A 17965-nucleotide genomic window follows, 5' to 3' on the forward strand; every position below is an offset into this window, starting at 1 on the left:
ATTGAACTAGATTTGAAGCAAAAAATTACTAAGACCATACACTTACATAACAAGTAAGAACTCACTGAAGTTACTCACCTAGTGAAGACAAGGCACAGTAATGTTGCACTAAGGATCATCAGTTGCTGACTCAAAGCTGACTGGGATTTCTGCATAGCTCTGTGTAAATCATTCTGAAACACGAGTTTGGAAGATTAGTAAATGCATAATGCGTATTTCAATGTGAATTATATAAATAAATTACTTACGAACATATTTTCCAAGGAATGCTTTGCCAACCAGCAGTTTAGGAACACCGGAATGAATAGGTTTCGCATTGGTGGATAAAGCAACTGAAAATAAAATTAATCATTTAGCGTATAAAGTTTGTTGTATATTTGATACTTTAACGTTATTTTCATTTATGATATTTAGTAAAACGTTATTTAAAAATTTCTTATATAATAATTCAGCAAACTCTGTTCGTTTCTAATTCATTCATTTCAATGTACACATTATATCATTTGTAGGTTACGAAGATGATTTTAAAACAAATGATTGAAACGTGAAATAAATATTAGCTCATTTGGTATCCTTTAAAATGACTTTGTGTACGTGCTCCATACTTTGGAACACGTCCGTAAATGCTTCAGGAATGGTTCAAGACACGAAGACTTGGGATTTAGGGATTCAGCTGAAACGTCGAGTGTCGCTGAAGAGAGACAAAACTAATGAGACTAAGCCAATGAAATCTCAAAGCGCTTCCCCGTGATAGAGTTACATCCCATTCGCGTTTAGATCGAGGTTAATCCCCGCAGGATAGATAGTGATCGATAAACCGTCAAGATCGCGTACCATTTGTGTTAGAGAAACTCCATCGCGTCGTCTAGATTGTAATCGAGAACGCTCGCATCAATTCAGAACAGACAGTTTTATTTAAAGAAACAAGAACCTGTTTTCTCAAACTTAAATAGCAGTACTTAAAATAACCTCCCGTAACATGAAATATGCCACCGATGTAGATTATACATTTTAAAGTCATAATTCGTACTCCTTACCTACTTATTTCGCTAAAAATATATACCACGATTGCCGCAGGAGAATACTAATTCACAGCAATTAACTGAAAATAAAGTCTACCATTTACAGTCATAAACGACTGCTTATTCTTGGACTCTTATCGCTCCCTGCGAATCGTCGCACAGTGTGATATTTCAGCGATATAGCGGGACAAAACTTATGTTTTTCAATAACTCGGAAATTATTAAGTCGTCCGCACAAGAAGCTACTCAAACGAAACGTAATTGGTTCGTGACTGAAATCACAAACTAGTTATCTATTGGTTAGTAATGATTTTGAACATTTTTAGAAAAAGCATCTACCGCTGCCCGCGCGGTATAATATTGCAGCAAAGTCATGTACTCGGTCATTGTTTAAACAAATATTGCTAATAATTAATGTAACTATTGTCAGAAATTAATTTTTAGTTATTTCAGCTAACAGATATAACGTATAGAAAAATTTCTTCCGATTACTGTGACGAACAATTCTTCGTCGCGAATAATATCGAGCTAATGGCTGCGAACTTGTAAATTGTAAAGTGTAAAATAAATTAAGTATTAACATTAATACATTTTTATTGCAAAATGTTAGTCAATATGAGTCTAGCTTTCTGTGCAAAAAGTATACATCCCAAATACAGTCAAATAATATGTTAAAAGCTAACTATATCTCGAGAACAGTCGTTAAATTACAATTATAATGACTTCAAAAAATTCCTCAAACGTAAAAAACGCACAAACTTTTGGTTCACCCTAATACTTTCCAAAGTGATGTTAATTCCACGTTGAAAAATCAATTACAGATACGCCAACAGCCTCAAAAACACTCCAGCCAAATGAACAAAATACATCCAACAGAGATGGTTTTCAAATACAGAAATTCCACCTCACATGAAGCTTCGCTTCACAAGTTGTTTCCAATAACAGATTTTCCATTGAAATTCCCTTTCACGGCTTCGTTGAAACTGTTCTAGCAAAGCTGTTTGAACACCCCGAGTACCAGTAAACACACTTAACACCATACTTGTTGCTTCACAACAAACATTAACATTAAAACGTTGTTAGCGAGGAATCACAATTGTATTCGAAGCTCGCGAATGCTAAATGACGGTTTAACGCAACAAGCCTTTGTTCCCGATCAGGGAACGAAAGCTCGTTACTACCATTCATGTCATAGCCCTGGGATAGTGGAATTCCGTAACTACATATCGACGGTGCATATTCAACGTAGCAAACGTAAAGCAACAAGTTCCACGGTTCGTTTGGCATGGTGCTTATTAACGAAACGTTGTCTGCGCATTGTGGTTCGCGATTCGATGAAATATAAAGTTCTATTAGAACCTTTTGATGTTGCGTGCTGGAGGTACGTAAAACGTACAGATTCCTATCGGTGCCCCGCGGAATGGAACTCAGAAGGAATCGCACGGTTGATATAATTCGTTTTATCGCCGGTAAAAAGCTTTAAGTGTCTGGGAAACGTTTTCTTCCTCGTTTCTGCACGTTTGTTATCGAATCACGCCTTAACGAATCGTTTTACAGCTCTATATAGGAATGCCTGTTTCGACGGCTGTAATAAAATGTACCGGACAAATTGCTCAGCAATCCTCGCGATATACCCGAAGGGCTCTTCAAAATGCGCAGATTTTCTCGATGTTCGATTGCTTTTATTCAAATGTTCCTTTATTTCTTAATTTTTTAATTTACGTCCATTTCCTTTGGTATAATAATTGACGAGAATATTATTTTTCGCTGTGACTTCATCGTGAACGTTTTTGTTATCAGAGATGATTTTATTTTACTTTATGAAGTACGATGAAGGGTAATATGATAATTAGAATATTATGTGTAGCCAAATAAATTTGAAACTATCAGTTCTGTCTAATTTTGTAGTTCCACGAATACAAACCTGACTATATCGTCTATTACAAACTCAAGCTCGTCTGTATCAACTTCCAAGTATTCAAACTTGTTTGTGTATAAAACCCCTGCTCGATTGTGTCAATTTTCAGGGATTCAAGCACAGTTGTATAAATTTTTGTGAATGCAAGCTTCACTGTATCATCTACCACAGATTCAAGCTCCGTTCAAACTCCACAAATCAATCGCATCAACTTCCACAAACCTAAGCTCCACCACCAGATTATTTCTAACAATGTCTCCCATGTTCAGTCATCTGTCATTCATTTTCTGTTTTACAAGACGAATGGTTTTTAAATCGAGACTATCGCAATTCGATTAGTCTACGTTAGGTTTCGGGTATCCAAAGCGTGTGTTCTTGACAATCTGTGCCAAAACTTTCATGTTTGCCGTCATCTGCGTTTCGCGAAACGAAGGTTCGTTGTATTGAATTTCTCACGAACGGATTTGTTCTCCTGAGGATCTGTCTTCCGTGCAGCATACGAGGAGGACACGATTGTCTATGACAATTCCTGCGGGTCTGTGGTGGTTTGTTTCGAATTACACGAACCGGAGGTGGACTGCATCATATCTCACGGGTCCGAGTTTGTCAGCGACGAGCCTTATTGAACTGGGAATAACACTGTCGCGTCCCACGAGCACTGCGTCACACATATTTGGTTCAACGGATTCTCCACCAGCCATGTAAACTTTCTCGTGCTTACGTACACGTTTCCAACGTGATCCTTTTCATTGCAAATAACAAGCGTCTTATGCGCTAATTTGCTTTTTGCACTAACTTAAAATCTATTCGAGTATTATGTGATATTTGGAGTATAAAGTCGAGACCGAAACTTTTGTGGTATATTTCGAATGGAAAATATTTACTTCATTTTTCTAGCTTAAAAAATTCGTTACTCTTGAAGACTCTCTCTAAAGCAAAACTAATTCTACTTTACGATTCTTTAATTTTGTATTAAATAAAAAAATTGTAGAAGTCGTCAGTACTGTCGTTCCTTGCTTTGATATTATTTTAGATGCTTCTATGATTTAGTGTTTCATTTTATACGACATATCATAAGTTAACATCAATTGTTTTATGCTAAAGTTATTTGTAATATTTACTAAATTACTTCGATAGGAAATATAGAAAATTAGTCTTAATTTAAAAAATATAATAGTTTGGTACTCAGAAGGTTAATTCATACATAGTCGACGGAGATTAGGATAGATAACAGCTTGAACATTCAGAGTTAATTAAAAATACGGCAATGTATCGTTAGAATAAAGTGACTCACCGTAATCGTGAATGGTATCGTGTTGACTAGTTCCAGGATGAAGTGGAAAGAGAGAAGCTGCTGCCAGACGTTTCCCTGTGAACATGACGAAGGCAGCTCAACAAACCCAGCGACAATTTTAAGAAAATGCAAAGTGCCATAAAAAGATTCAAGAACAAAGCACATAGCCGTCCTGCACTTTCTGCGACATTCGCGCTATACCAACGATTTTCAAAATGTTAAGCTAAATCAACAGGTGTTACGTTAATTTCCGTAACCCGTATTGAATGTTCCCTCCGGATTCGCGAATGGACAAACTGGCACGCGTGAGTGGACAAACTGTAATTAAAGCATTATACTAATCTCGTGATTGCGCTGTTTCATTTACTAAAATTATACAGAAATTTGACCCTTTCCTTTTAACCTCTTCGAGCCGTACGTTACAATGCGCGAGAGTTTAAACATTTATTTTTAACACAAGAGAACCAGGTTTGTAAAATAATAAGTGTAACATTTCCGAAGTTAATCTTTGTTTAAGTGTCTTTCGTGAAAATTAGTAGTATTTGTCAATAGACATTACAAACAGTTTAGTTGCAGAAGAATGTTGCAAGTAGAACCAGGTAAAATAATATTTTCATTCTGAAATTGACGTGTCTTAGAAAGATAAATATAGTTATATTTAGTTTTATGTAGGGTGTCCCAGAATTCTGAACCATAATTTCTTTTACAAAAATGTCGGATGGTGCTTCGTTTTTGAATTATTGACAAAAAACCACCGATCAATCACAGCGCTCGAGTAACGTGCTGTAGCCAGCCAATCCTGGCTCTAGCCTATGTTCTCGCGACTGAATGCGCGCTACTCGGACGCTGTAATTGGTCGGTGGTTTTTCGAAATAATACAAAAACGAAGCACCATCTGACATTTTTGTAAAGGAAATTATGGTTCAGAATCGTCTCAGCTACTCTCCATTCAACGAAAAAATTGTATTGCATATTTTGTTCTTATTTTTTCATCAGGAACCACCTCGTGCCCGGTAGTACATGTTGTTCGCCCCCTGTATAGTATTATATAGAATAATAATTTCGTTCTACTGTGGGAGTTCCACCAAAAGTTTTCCTTTATCGAGGAAGTTCACGAGAAAGTGAAGTTTAAGAAACTTGAAAGAAAATCAATTTCCTATACCTCATCCGATACAGTGAACTTTCTCCACGTAACATTACTTATTCAAAGGAGACTTTGTGCCGCGTCTTAATTAAACTAAACGACAGATTTCACCTGCAGCGTAAATCATAAACGCGTTGCAACCTTGTGTAAATCTTTACAATCTTATACAAAACCGAGAAACGGTTTTTCTGACATTTCCAAGTACCTCTCACCCCTGTATTGTAAACAAAAATTAATTTCCAAGGGCCACATACACTTTCAAAGGATTTGAATCAAAGTTTTAATTACTCGGTCCTGTCGCGAGCGCTTGAATGGATCGTTTAGTATGTTGCGTCAAGTATAAAAAATTTCAATGCACGGTAATACGTTTCCATGCACAATCGAGATAATTAATAAATTAATTAATTCGTAGGGCATAAGTTTTCTGAAATTTGTAGTTTGATGTGAAACGTTCGTTGTTCGTTAGAATAGATTGAATTTGGTGCTAAGTGAACCCATTTAATTAAACGATGCGTCAATGACTAGATAACAATAAGTGTTTTAAAATAATTAATTTGGATAGAGAAATAGTATATTCCTCGTCTTTGTGACTAATCGGGCAGGTTTACCTCGCACTATAAAATTTACTTTCATTGTACCAACGCAGAGTGCCAAATTGAAATGGTTTAATGCGATGGTGCGATACTAGTAAAATTTTACACTTTTTATATTGTTCGCGTTGCTCTGAAATCCCACGGTAGAGCAAAACGGAACGTTTTGCGGGAGCGTAGTTCGTCGAACTAAAAGTTTTCGATGGAAAAGTTTCACGCTAGTCATCGTATTCGATTCAAAAATTCCAACTTCACACGGGCTAAATTTTCAAAGCGCGCAGAAAACATTTTTCACGATTTCTAGGTACGAATCCGCGCATTTGGATCGATGAAAAGTTATTAAAAGACAATCTGCTGCAAAATTTACTTTTTCTTTAAAATGAGAAGAATTCTTGTATTCTTTCCAAGTATTTTACATAAGAGGAAGATAAATTGTCCAAGATTGATGATTATATCATAAAGGAATCTTTCACAAAAAGGTTGTTAAAGTTTCAGGCAAGAAGTTGTTTTATTCTAGTAGTATATATCGTAATTATCAGTTCTATTGGTAATCTGATTGTTTATTATTCTAGTTTCACTTCCTGAATGTTCATAAGTGTAGTTCAGTAAGCACTTGCTGAAAACTTGCGTCAAAGAAAAAAGAAATTATATTCAGGCCTACACTAAAACTTTTTAAACATTCAGAAGCGAATGACAGATACACACGTAGCTGTACCAATTTAATATTTGCTGTATATCATTGTTGTAAACGTGAGAAATAAATGATATCGTCAATCTATGTTGTAATAATACCCTCTCTTTAAGAGACCTCCTTGTTTCTTGTCTACAACAGCGTGGAAATTCCCAAACGTACAGAATTTTCATGAATACGTCTCCCCTGTTCCATCAAAACGAACAAAAGGGAAGCGCTGACATAAGCCCCTAGGTACTCTTCAAATTTCTTCGTCCCTTTCTGATCGAACATCCCCGAGGAATTCCTCAAAAACTGTGCTACACCTCAACACTGACTAATGTCCCATTCGTATTCGCCCATCGTGCATACATTTTCCGTTCCGATTCCCTTCTGTCAAGCTGTCGAGGGCTCGAACCTTTGTCATCCGTCGCGGCCAAGCTTTGACGGCTCGAGGCATTCTTAAGGGAGAAAGATTGGAAGACGACTAACGAGACAAACGCGAAACAGTAAACCTTACAACGTGAATGGATTTTGTTAACCGTCGGACTCGCCGTCATCGTTTACTTTCAATCTTCTGACACGTTGACAACCATTCAAGATTTTTATTTTTAGGAACGCATTAGACATTAGCCGTGTAAAGTTGGTCCCTCCGATATTAAAAAATTCAAAGTTTTCTTTTTGCAAATGTCTATCCAACGATTGCTCATTAATGCCTCGTTGGAATTTTTATTTGCCCCTTTTTAGTTTAAAAATGATAAGCAATTCAATTTGGGAAGTCTAACTTTACATCGGTTCCCCATTATTAGAAAATTCAAAATTTTCTTTTTGCAAACATTTTCCCATCAATGTCAATAAAGGAGTCTTTACTTTCTGTTTTCAATGATAAATAATTATTTCCATTGGAAAAATGTTATATTTAAAATGAACGATTTCTCGTAATACAGATTTATTCTCGTTGAGCTGTTGAAATAATTTCCATTATACGCACTGGATATCGATTTATAAAAACTGTAATCACTCGAGTTTTGTTAAAGTACAATGCAGCTTCGAAAGAAAATGAAACTCCACGTAGAAAGTTATTATATGGTGGTCTATCAAAAGCAAATATTAATTATATTAGTACGTAATAAATGCGTCCTGTATAAAACAGTGACGCATTCTTTATTTAACAACGAAACTGAATATAAATATTTTTATTTAGTCCAGCGTCGAATCGGAAATATTACGGTATATTGCCAACATGATTGAGTATAAAGCTTAATTTTACGTTTGATGTCCATAGAATGTAATGTGTCAGGCTATTCGTCACTTAATCGATCCATGTATTTCGTATCTCTGGCATATTTCGAAACCATATATCGAAACCATTCGAACGTTGAAATCCAAGCAAGAGAAGCGAAGATGGAGTTATGTATGTTCTAACTGTACAACATATTTCAGTAATAGTTCTTGTTGCAGCACGAAGCGTAACTTAGTTTACAGACTAAACCATCTTGATGGATATCTATCTGTAATTAACGCTAAGCGTTATTCACGCGAGAGCGCCAAGTAACTGACAATGAAAACCAGGTAGCAACTCGACTGCAAGTAAGGACTGAAATATAAGTGACCGAACTTGAGCGTAATTTCTCTAGAGATACATAGAGGACGTCTCATACGACGTGGTACTGTTGTGTAAGAGGTGATTTCACGCGAAAAATTAAATCTATTAAAGTAAAAAACAATATTTTTATTCGCAAGGCTTTGTGTTTGAGAAAATCAGTCATTTTATTTGAGAGTATTAGTCAATAAATTAAAAAGTATTAAATCTTCTTTATAATTTCAGAGCAAAACTGAACGAAATTTCAAGCGTTCATTTTAAACGTAATAATTTATAAGGTTTGGTCTAAAAATCAAAAAGAATTTCTAATATCAATTATGAAAATTCGTCGGACACGCATACACTTGACTAATGAGGCAAAGCTTTTTTGTTTGAGTTTGAAAACTGTGATAAGGATAATATTTGCTTTCCGTCATTCCTATCTGATTCTCGATATGTCCGTCAGTCTTTCGTTATTTATTATACATGCTACTGCTTGAGGTTGTACAGGAAAGAATATCTCAATCGATGTCACTCAAACTGATCAGTTATTTAGAGAGTTGAACATGCTCTTGGAACGTAGTAGCTCTCATTGTTTTTTTTTTGAATTTTGTCAATACTCTAGAAAATTTCAATAAAAAATTGTACATCAACAAACGCGAGCCGAAGTAGTAGTATGGGTTGAAGAGAGGAAGATCAATCTTGTAAGTAGTTACGGATCGTATTGGGTCAGACGTTTCGGTCAGGCTTTCTAAGGCCTACGGCTAAGCGAAAAATACCGTACGCTGTCCTCGTTCCTCTTAACCCTTTAACTGCGATATTGGAATTTATATCAACGAGAGAACATGTTCAAGTGTAATGTTCCTATTTTTTCTTCACTTTGTAGAGGATGCACTAGAAATACGCGATGTTCGAATAGTTCTCATATCTTACTTTCTGGAAGAATTCGACAGGTTTTCAAATTGAAGACAACGACGACGATTAATATTTCTGGGAAATAACTAGCGCATAAACTGATTAACAGTTGATACTCGTTGGTGATTCAGGATCAACATAAAGCTGATTATCGTAGTTTAAAGTTGATTGTTGGATAAACTTCAGCGCGTTGCTATGCTAGGCTACCGACACTACACGTGCAAATCAATACTGTCATTCTTATCGTTATTCAGTGATCAGCTATGATTGTTTACATTCCACTATCGTATCCCAGCAGTGTCAAATAGTGTCTACATGCTTGATGGTTTATTCGAATGGGGGAATGTTTTCGCTGATGATCAATTTTCAGTGTTTCTATTTCGTGTACTGCGCTCGAAAATATTTGAGATTTTTTAACGAATTTCCATTTCAATTCAAAAAGAAAATTCTCAAGACGAAATTTTAAAGTTTAACGTAGTTTAAAGTTTTAAGTTTATTTTACTAGAAACGTTTAGGAGGATTATTAGGAATGATATTAGGTAATGTTAGGTACCAGAAAAATTAAGAATAATTATTTTAATGGAAAAGACACGAATAGAATTTTTATTCTAGTTTATTTTCTTGGCATTTACATTGCTTAAAGTCGTCAAAGTTTTACCAAAGAGTTTAGGTGAACTCGGTAGAATCTGCAATAGTACCGATTCCCTTTTCATCGTTGTGAGCCACGAGGATAAAACAAAACAGAGAAGAGTAAAACGTTATATATCTCGAGATTCATCGCGGGACTGCAATTTTATTACGGTCTTCCTTCCTTAGTATCTCGAGCGCAATATTACATTCGGCAGACGTTGATAATCCGACCTAAAGCTTGCAAAAGCGTTCCTGGTTAATGGAATCCGCTTTTCTCAAAAATTTTGACATTCTGTACCTCTCGCGATTATAACAGACGTTTCGGTTGGAGAATATGGGACAGGCCAATCAACGATCATTGCCTTTCAGAGAGCAGAAATTCATTCTGTCTTCTTTCTCAAAACCTCATCAATCTGCGAAGTTTAAAAAAAAAAACAAAACAAAAAAATTATACGATCATGATTATTGATAACCATTGAGACGAACAGCAAACGATCGCAATATTTGGAAGGAAACGGACGACCAAGAAAGAAATTCGTCTTTTCTGAAGCTCAGTTCCTCGAACCACGAATTTCATTTCGTTAAATTGCTGCCGTGGAAAAGGAGCGCTCTTTGTATCGTTCACTGTCTAGGGATCCGTAAATGTATAACAAACAACGTCGTGGGTCTGCTGCGGACCATTCGCTTACAGCTGCCAAATCTTTGACCACGTCAAAGTTTATTAAAAATAATAAGCGAGCCGGTGAATACATATTCAGACGTTTCTGCGGTTTCGCGAACAACCTTTTGTTTTACCAATAATTGCATTTCGTTGGCGCAAAGAGATTAAGGAACACAGAAAATTTGGGTCGGCTCGCGTTGACTGCGAATTGAGCAAAAATATTCATCGTCGTGAAAACTGAGCGGTAATAATAATTGTATCGCTCTGCTGTTTTGTGGAATTGAATTTGTATATTTGTAATAATGCAAATTCGTATTCACGACGAGCTAGTGTATCTCGAACTATCTTGAGCTATCACTTATTTCGATCTCTACAACATCATTTTGTAGATTTTCGATTTAAAAGAGATTGAAAAAAGATGCGTGTAGCAAGAAAAGGAAGTATCAGTTCGTCATACAACTTCATGCAACTTCTTCTTCTGCTACTCAAATTAATATGTGCAACACAGCCTTAAGTGCTATAACAAAAGGTAATCTTTCTGGTTTTACAGTATTTTCCCACCTTTCTGACGTATTCATTATATTGTCACTATAAAATTTCTGTAATTTCTTTTATTAAATATTGACTCAGACTGCAACATGAACTTATAGGATGACCTGATACCGTAACCATTTCAGTCCTGAATTATTAAATGTAATTTAATTTTTAGGGTTGACTTGGGCTAAAATTAGTATAGAAAAAATGTTAAAAATATCTCAATAGTATAGTTTCAGAGAAAACTTAGTCTTTCTTCGTGTGCATAAATATGGACCTGAATTCGACCTAAACGATAATGTCGGTAATTTTTAAATTGTGTGTCCTCGATCGTTGAATTCACTCAAGAAACAATCGCGTTTCACTATTCCTTCCAAGTTCGATAAAACATCCCCTTAAGATCTTCGCGAATCTCCGAAGCTCCTCGTTCACTTGCCCGCGTAATCGCTGCGTTCATCGCGTCAAGTTTCCTCCGACAATACCAAACCCCCTTTAACCCTATCAGACAACGAATCCTCTCGTCAGCGAACTCCGTAAATCGAGAACGACGAACATGACGTTAGCCGTGTAGGAAGCAGGAGCACGCATCGGTGTTACTGTGCCCCATTCAACGATCATTAGTCGCTAGCCGTGATAGAATTCCGTTCGGTGGGGGCGGAGGCAAAACCCACAGGTTACGAACCGTATAAACCGACTCTGGTTTCGTGTCTCTATTTGCTTGTACGCGTGCTCGAGCGTTGGAGCATTCACGTGCAGAGAGAGACCCGGTGTTTCTAACCGAATCTCCGCCAACTCGAGCCCACTTCAATATCCGACACTTCAGCGAGCTCTCTTCCAATGGACTGCAGTCCGAAAGCCTTGGGACCGCGCGATTCTACGTCATCCCATTTTCTGGGGAATTGCTTGGGTCAACTCGACGAGCCGGAGTACCGAGCGCGAGATCACTGCCTGATTATGATGGCTGTGCTGGCATTCGAACGATCGTCGAGAAGATTTGTATCAATTGCCATCGAGGGACGTTCCATCGAGGCTGCATTACTGGCTGGAAGGAATATGTACTCGAGCATCGTGTAACAACGTTTCAATTTTGGGCGAGGTAGTTTGCACAGGTTCGCGAAGTACAACCGGTTCCGGAAATATGCGTACCATCTATGTTTATTGATGAAATTTGTCTGAAATTAAATGATAGGATTTGATGTTTCCACGTCAATATTTTATTGTAGATATACACACGTGTGAAGTCGACTTCTGAATATATTTACAATAAAATCTTTATTTGGAAACATAAAACTGATTATTTCATTTAGACAAATTATGTTTATTGATGAAATTTGTCTGAAATTAAATGATAGGATTTGATGTTTCCACGTCAATTTTTTATTATAAATATACACGTGTGCGAAGTTCACTCCCGAATATATTTACAATAAAATCTTTATTTGGAAACGTAAAACATGATCATTTTATTTAGACTTTCTTCAACAGACGTACAAGTACTTATGAGACTGACTGTAAATTATACACAATTGTTTCATGTATTATTCAATTTAGTAACAAGTGAAGTATTTTTGTATTTAACTGGAACAGGTGTCTCTAAGACAAGTCATTTAACCAAACGAAGTTAATCCAAACCATGATAGAATCGAGGTGGGTTTTGAATGAGCCCAGAATAAACTTTATGGATATACATATTCATAATGAAACATTTATTCGGAAATATCAGGCTCACTGTTTAATTTCGACAAATGTGTTCGATAGAGATAAAGGGTACGAATAGATATGTGACTGACTGTAGGTGTCGTAAGTAGGGTAGGTATAGGTATTTGTTTGGCAAATTGGGAGCCTTTTTGTGGAGGAAGTACTTCAGTACTTGAGTAGTTGGATAGTGGTTTACAAACTTTTTGAAGTCGCTTGGTTTGGGAAAACAAAATATTTGATAGAAATTTATAGACTCGAATGTTTGTTGGGTCCATTTTAATTAGTTCGAAAAGCAGTTGCGGTCTAATTGATATTCGAGTATTTAAAAATTGAGGCGAACTGATGTTGTAACTGTAAGTATCGAAGTTTCTCGAGCATGTGTAGTACATAACGAGACCGAGAATCCCAAGGTAAACATTCCTAACATGCGAACACTTGGAAACCAGTACATAAAGTGGTCCTGAGCGGCCAATTGAACACGTTCTAACCATGAGTATCTTGGGTCTTCAGACGATATTCGTTTCAATATCAAGAAACTCTATATCTATACTTGATCTTACAACTATCGCCAAGTTACATAATTTCATCTAGGGCTTCAAATGTTTAAATCAAGTTTAAATATATATTAACTTTCTAAAATAAAATCGCGATTTAAACAGCAAATCAATGTTCATCATAACACAAAATATTGCCATATCGTTATAATTTGTTCAAAAATTATATATTTGATCTTAAAATTATCGTCAAGTTACATAATTTCACCTAGAGCTCCAAATATTGAACACAACCCAAAATTTGTGAATATATATTAGCTTTCTAAACTGAAATTACGATTTAAACAGCAAATAAATTTTCGTCGTAACAAAAAATGTTGGCATTTCGTAATAATTTTATCAAAAATTATACATTCGATCTGAAAATTGTCACCATGCCATTTCCATAGTATCTACAAAATCCTCTCGTTTGCAATGGGGTTTTCTGAAACAGGAAACAGTTAAGAAGCGTTCCTCCAACCATCGCGCGTAGAACACATCCGAGACGATAAACCCGACGCTGGAACAATAACAGCCGACAATAACGATAACTACGATAAGTTATAGTGAGTTATAACAATAGTAGTAACGACAAGAACGATAATGCCATTAACGACACCGCCGAATCATGAAAAGACGACAGACTCCAACTACGAGAAGATAAAGAACGAGGGTGGAAAAGAGAGCGGATTATCGGAGCGATTGGATTTCTAATCTCGCGAGTTGATACCAACGTTTTTATATCGTGCATCTAAGTTTCATGGGCCAGTCGAGGATTAACGACACACTTCCCAGAGGTAGATCGAAATTTTACAACAGGAGCATACTGGCGGGGGCAGCTTCGATTATCACGCTTATACGTTATCAATGTAACGTTATCGAGTTTGTCGGTTGTTACAACGTGACGAATCGGGTCGCCGGAATGCTCGATTAGCAAATGGCGTGCTACACCAGCTACATGGCGTTGCAGATCCTATCTCGGATCCGTGCACGTGGAAAGCAACCGGCTTGTTAATATCTGACACCGCTGAATAATAATTTTACAGTCGCTGGGAGTCACTGGACTCCGGGAGCCCGATAATTTTTGTAATATGTTTAACAGTTTCATTACCAAATTAATACTCTTGAAAATCTGTAGGTGGTTAAAACTTTGCTTCGATATTTATTTTCTTCGATATCTTAATTACTCTGAGTTTTATCAGAAATCCTAAGAGAACCTAAGTCAAAATCAAATAAATTTCTCAATAGAAGGCTTAGTAGCAAAGTTTTATTGTATTTTATCTTCATTGCTCTTCCATTTTTATAAATAATTGTGACTTAATTCAAACTTTATCCAATGAACTGCATTCTATTTTCAATTACTTCTATGTAATTAATCCTCTGACCAAATGGTTGTCTACGTGAAATTATATAAACAATTCGCAGCAACTTTAAGTTACACTAATCGAATCTGGTCGATTAAGACTAAATTGCGCAAATATTATTGATTTTCAAGATTAATTTTTAATTTAACTGTCTATATCGTGGTATAATATATTCCAAAATGATTTATAGTTCTGTCGAAGAAACTTTAGGAAGCGCATGTTGTACGACTCGAAGCATTTCGAATGTTCCGTCGCAGTCAATACGGAATAAGAACGTTCAAAGTCTTTTGGTTCTTTTTTTTTTCTAACAAAGACTTGAAGCCAGAAATGAAATTGGAATTTATGTGAACTGCGCGAGACAAACTTCCCTGCGGCTCCGTCGTAAGACTTCCGGAGGTTTTCCGGTTTACCTTTTGAAGCGAAATGAGGAAAACTTTCGAATTGAACTGGGCATGTTTTGCGACTACCTACAAGTCGACCTAGAGTTGGCAAAATTTTTGTATAACATACACCGCGACGAAATTGCATCGGTCCAAATTGTCTCGCCAAGACCAACCGTGGAAACTTTAACGCGCGATTCCCATGACGTTCTTCATTTCTCCGTGAAATTCGTTTAAATTGCGTGTTCTGTCATGTGTTCATTGAATCTGTAAAAAAAACCCCGACGAAACTGCAGAACGACGATGAAGCTTGAGCGTAAAGCAGCGAAGCGTTCTACATCGCGCAAATACGGACGGAAATGTTCGAGGAATTTCAGATTCGAATTTTATATTGCACGATGTAGTTGTAAATCAGAATGAATCGAGTTACTCTGACAATAAACTGTACATTTTGCTCGTGTTTTCTCGTTACGAAAATTTTTACAAACAAGTCGCACCGACTGGACATTAATTTTCAATCGACTTTCGACTAGTAATGAATTTCAATCAACTTTAGTCCGATATTTTCTAAAGTTACGAGTTTAATTCTGACGTCGAACAGCTGAGAGTAAGGTACTAGTTTAACGATCAATTTTTGTTAACGCACTGCGAAGGAAATTTTAGACAGATAACAAGTAATTCATTGATCGTTTATTTTTTCTTCGTTTTAGTAAAATCATGGAAAATGAGGTTCGAGTAATTTTACGTTATTGCTGGAGGCAAGACTGAATATAATATTTTCTTTGCTGCTTCAGTAATCTTAACGACTTCAAAAAATTACACAAAATGAAACAACGTATAAAGTTCGTTCGTTCGTAATATATTATATACTGAAAATATTTATATATCATACATATTATCATCCCTGACCAAACAACTTTCACTTCTCATTTCGAATATATGTACATCATTAACTCGGCATAATTTGAATTAACTTTAATTAAACGAAACCGCAGATATTAAATTCCTCTTATCGTATCTTCTCATCATATTTTCATCAACTATGATTAATCAGCAATGTAATACTGAAGAGTGTTAAAATATCAGTCTTTATCGTTACGTACAAATGTGCATTACATTTACTTTAAAAATGTATCTTCTGTCATTTGACTAATAACCGAAAACGATCGTGCACCACTGTTTCAAACTATATGCCAATTGTCATCGAATTATCATCGAGATTCCAGATTCTCTCACACCTGCATAAAGCATATCGACCTCTCGCATTTTCAGCGAGATTCCTCTCAGAATGTTCTCCGTGATCGGGCGTACTCTTTGTGAATTTTCGCCTGACGCGTTGAAAAAAAAAAAAAGAATTATAATTCGTAGACTCACGCGGCAAAGTAAAAGCGTTTCCCCGCTGAAGCCAGCAAATTGGCTACAGGCTTGGGAAAGCTTTCACAGTCGATCGCGGTGTGTAAGTTTCTGACCCCGTTCCGCGCGCCGTGCCGATGCGAACTTTCAGCATCCGTATTCCTGTTTCATTTATCGCTCGGGAGAATGTCCAGCGATTTAGGCGAGCAGAGCGACGTATCATGCAGAAGCGAGCAACGATGTAAAGGAGAGAAACGTACGTCGGAGGATGCATAGTGAGGCGTTCAAAACGTTACTACTGTGAAATAACTCGCCGCCTTATTGTCGCACTGAAAAGCGTCGAGGAATATTGAGTTTACCGAGGGCAGCGTGTATAGGATGCCAGTGATGAATGAAATTCTCATCTGGATAACGAAATTTTAATATTCATTGAAAGATAAACAACATTTTATCCGGTGGTTGTTCAATTACTCATTCGTTCAGAGTGAATCGCAAATGGATTGTATAAGACAGATCGTAAATTTGTTTGCATAATACTATAATGACAAATAGAATATTGATTTTATAAACCCAATTGTAATTTCCTTTTCAAGCAAAACGTAAATTCACCGTACAATTCAAATTACCTTTTTCTTTTTAAGTAAAACACAAACCAATTGTATATTTCAGTTACTGAATTCTTGTAAATAAAACAAAATTACAAATGATCTTTAAATTCTTGTAAAATACCAGATATGCTCACAAAGCTTACAGTGTTAATCACAATGGTATTATTTTGACACGCTACCCTTTCGAGTTAAACGAAACTTGTACGCTTCAATTGCGAGTGGCGCGGAACGGGAATTTAACTACGCTGCAAGAAGCTTGTTTGTTTCCGTTACAGGAGCAGGCTCGAAGAGCCGATTACTAACGATGAATAATTAAGAGCGTTTAGGCATTGTTTCATTTTATTCGTTCCACGTTTCCGCGAGGCAATAAAGGAGCGAGCTACTTCGAGCGGGAAATTTAAGCGGTCGAACGAGTCGAGCCCATCGAATATTATGCACGAAATCAAATTTCTAAGGATGAAAGGATGCGTACCTTGTAACCTAAATAGGCGAGTAGCAGGGCTTCCGTAAGCGATACTATTGCAAGGATCACCTGGACGACCCACAATTCCAACGGTCTTCTCACCCATAAAATCGCGTCCCAGTTGATGGTCGGATGCTCCTGAAATTCTTCCTCCGTGAGGTTCTGGGACGCGAGGAACTCGGTCTTGTTGCCGGGCGTGCAACCATAACTAGAAAAAGGATTTTTAAAAGTGGCTAATAAAGTTCCAGTAGCTGCGGACAGGGTAGACATTTTTTAAAAGCTTTCGTCACAGTTTAGGGAAGTTGGAACCGAAAGAAAATTTTTAAAAGCATCAGTCGATGATTAAAAACTAACTGGCGGAACTTCTCGTTCACGCTTGGTCTACTGTTACGAGAAATTAAGAGAATTATTAATGAAACATTATTACACGAACATTACTTAGGAATATTTACTGTGATAAGAATACTAAATTTGTATTTTTTAATTCAAATTGAAGGACGGAGTTTCTAGTATCTAATAGATAATTATTATTTTTATTCATGTATGTTACGTCGTTTGGGAATTATGGCGTCCGCGCTCTTGTTAGACGGACGAATACAGTGTCAC

General features: G+C 36.6%; 1 protein-coding gene across 11 annotated transcripts in view; it reads right to left on the minus strand.

The window, feature by feature from the left end:
- Positions 1 to 17965, minus strand: part of LOC128885777 (potassium channel subfamily T member 2) — a 212056-nt gene that overhangs the window by 32162 nt on the left and 161929 nt on the right. For 9 of the 11 annotated variants that reach the window (XM_054140046.1, XM_054140045.1, XM_054140049.1 and 6 more), the window contains 4 exons: positions 17369 to 17567; positions 4235 to 4309; positions 249 to 332; positions 79 to 173 (listed from right to left, as the gene is read on the minus strand). In XM_054140046.1, the coding sequence (XP_053996021.1) occupies positions 79 to 173; positions 249 to 332; positions 4235 to 4309; positions 17369 to 17567 (453 nt within the window). The remainder of the gene's footprint in view (positions 1 to 78; positions 174 to 248; positions 333 to 4234; positions 4310 to 17368; positions 17568 to 17965) is intronic. The other 2 variants (XM_054140043.1, XM_054140042.1) reach the window with 2 other exon arrangements.

This window comes from Hylaeus anthracinus, unplaced genomic scaffold, assembly GCF_026225885.1.
Source record: "Hylaeus anthracinus isolate JK02 unplaced genomic scaffold, UHH_iyHylAnth1.0_haploid 11981, whole genome shotgun sequence".
Classification (NCBI taxonomy): domain Eukaryota; kingdom Metazoa; phylum Arthropoda; class Insecta; order Hymenoptera; family Colletidae; genus Hylaeus; species Hylaeus anthracinus.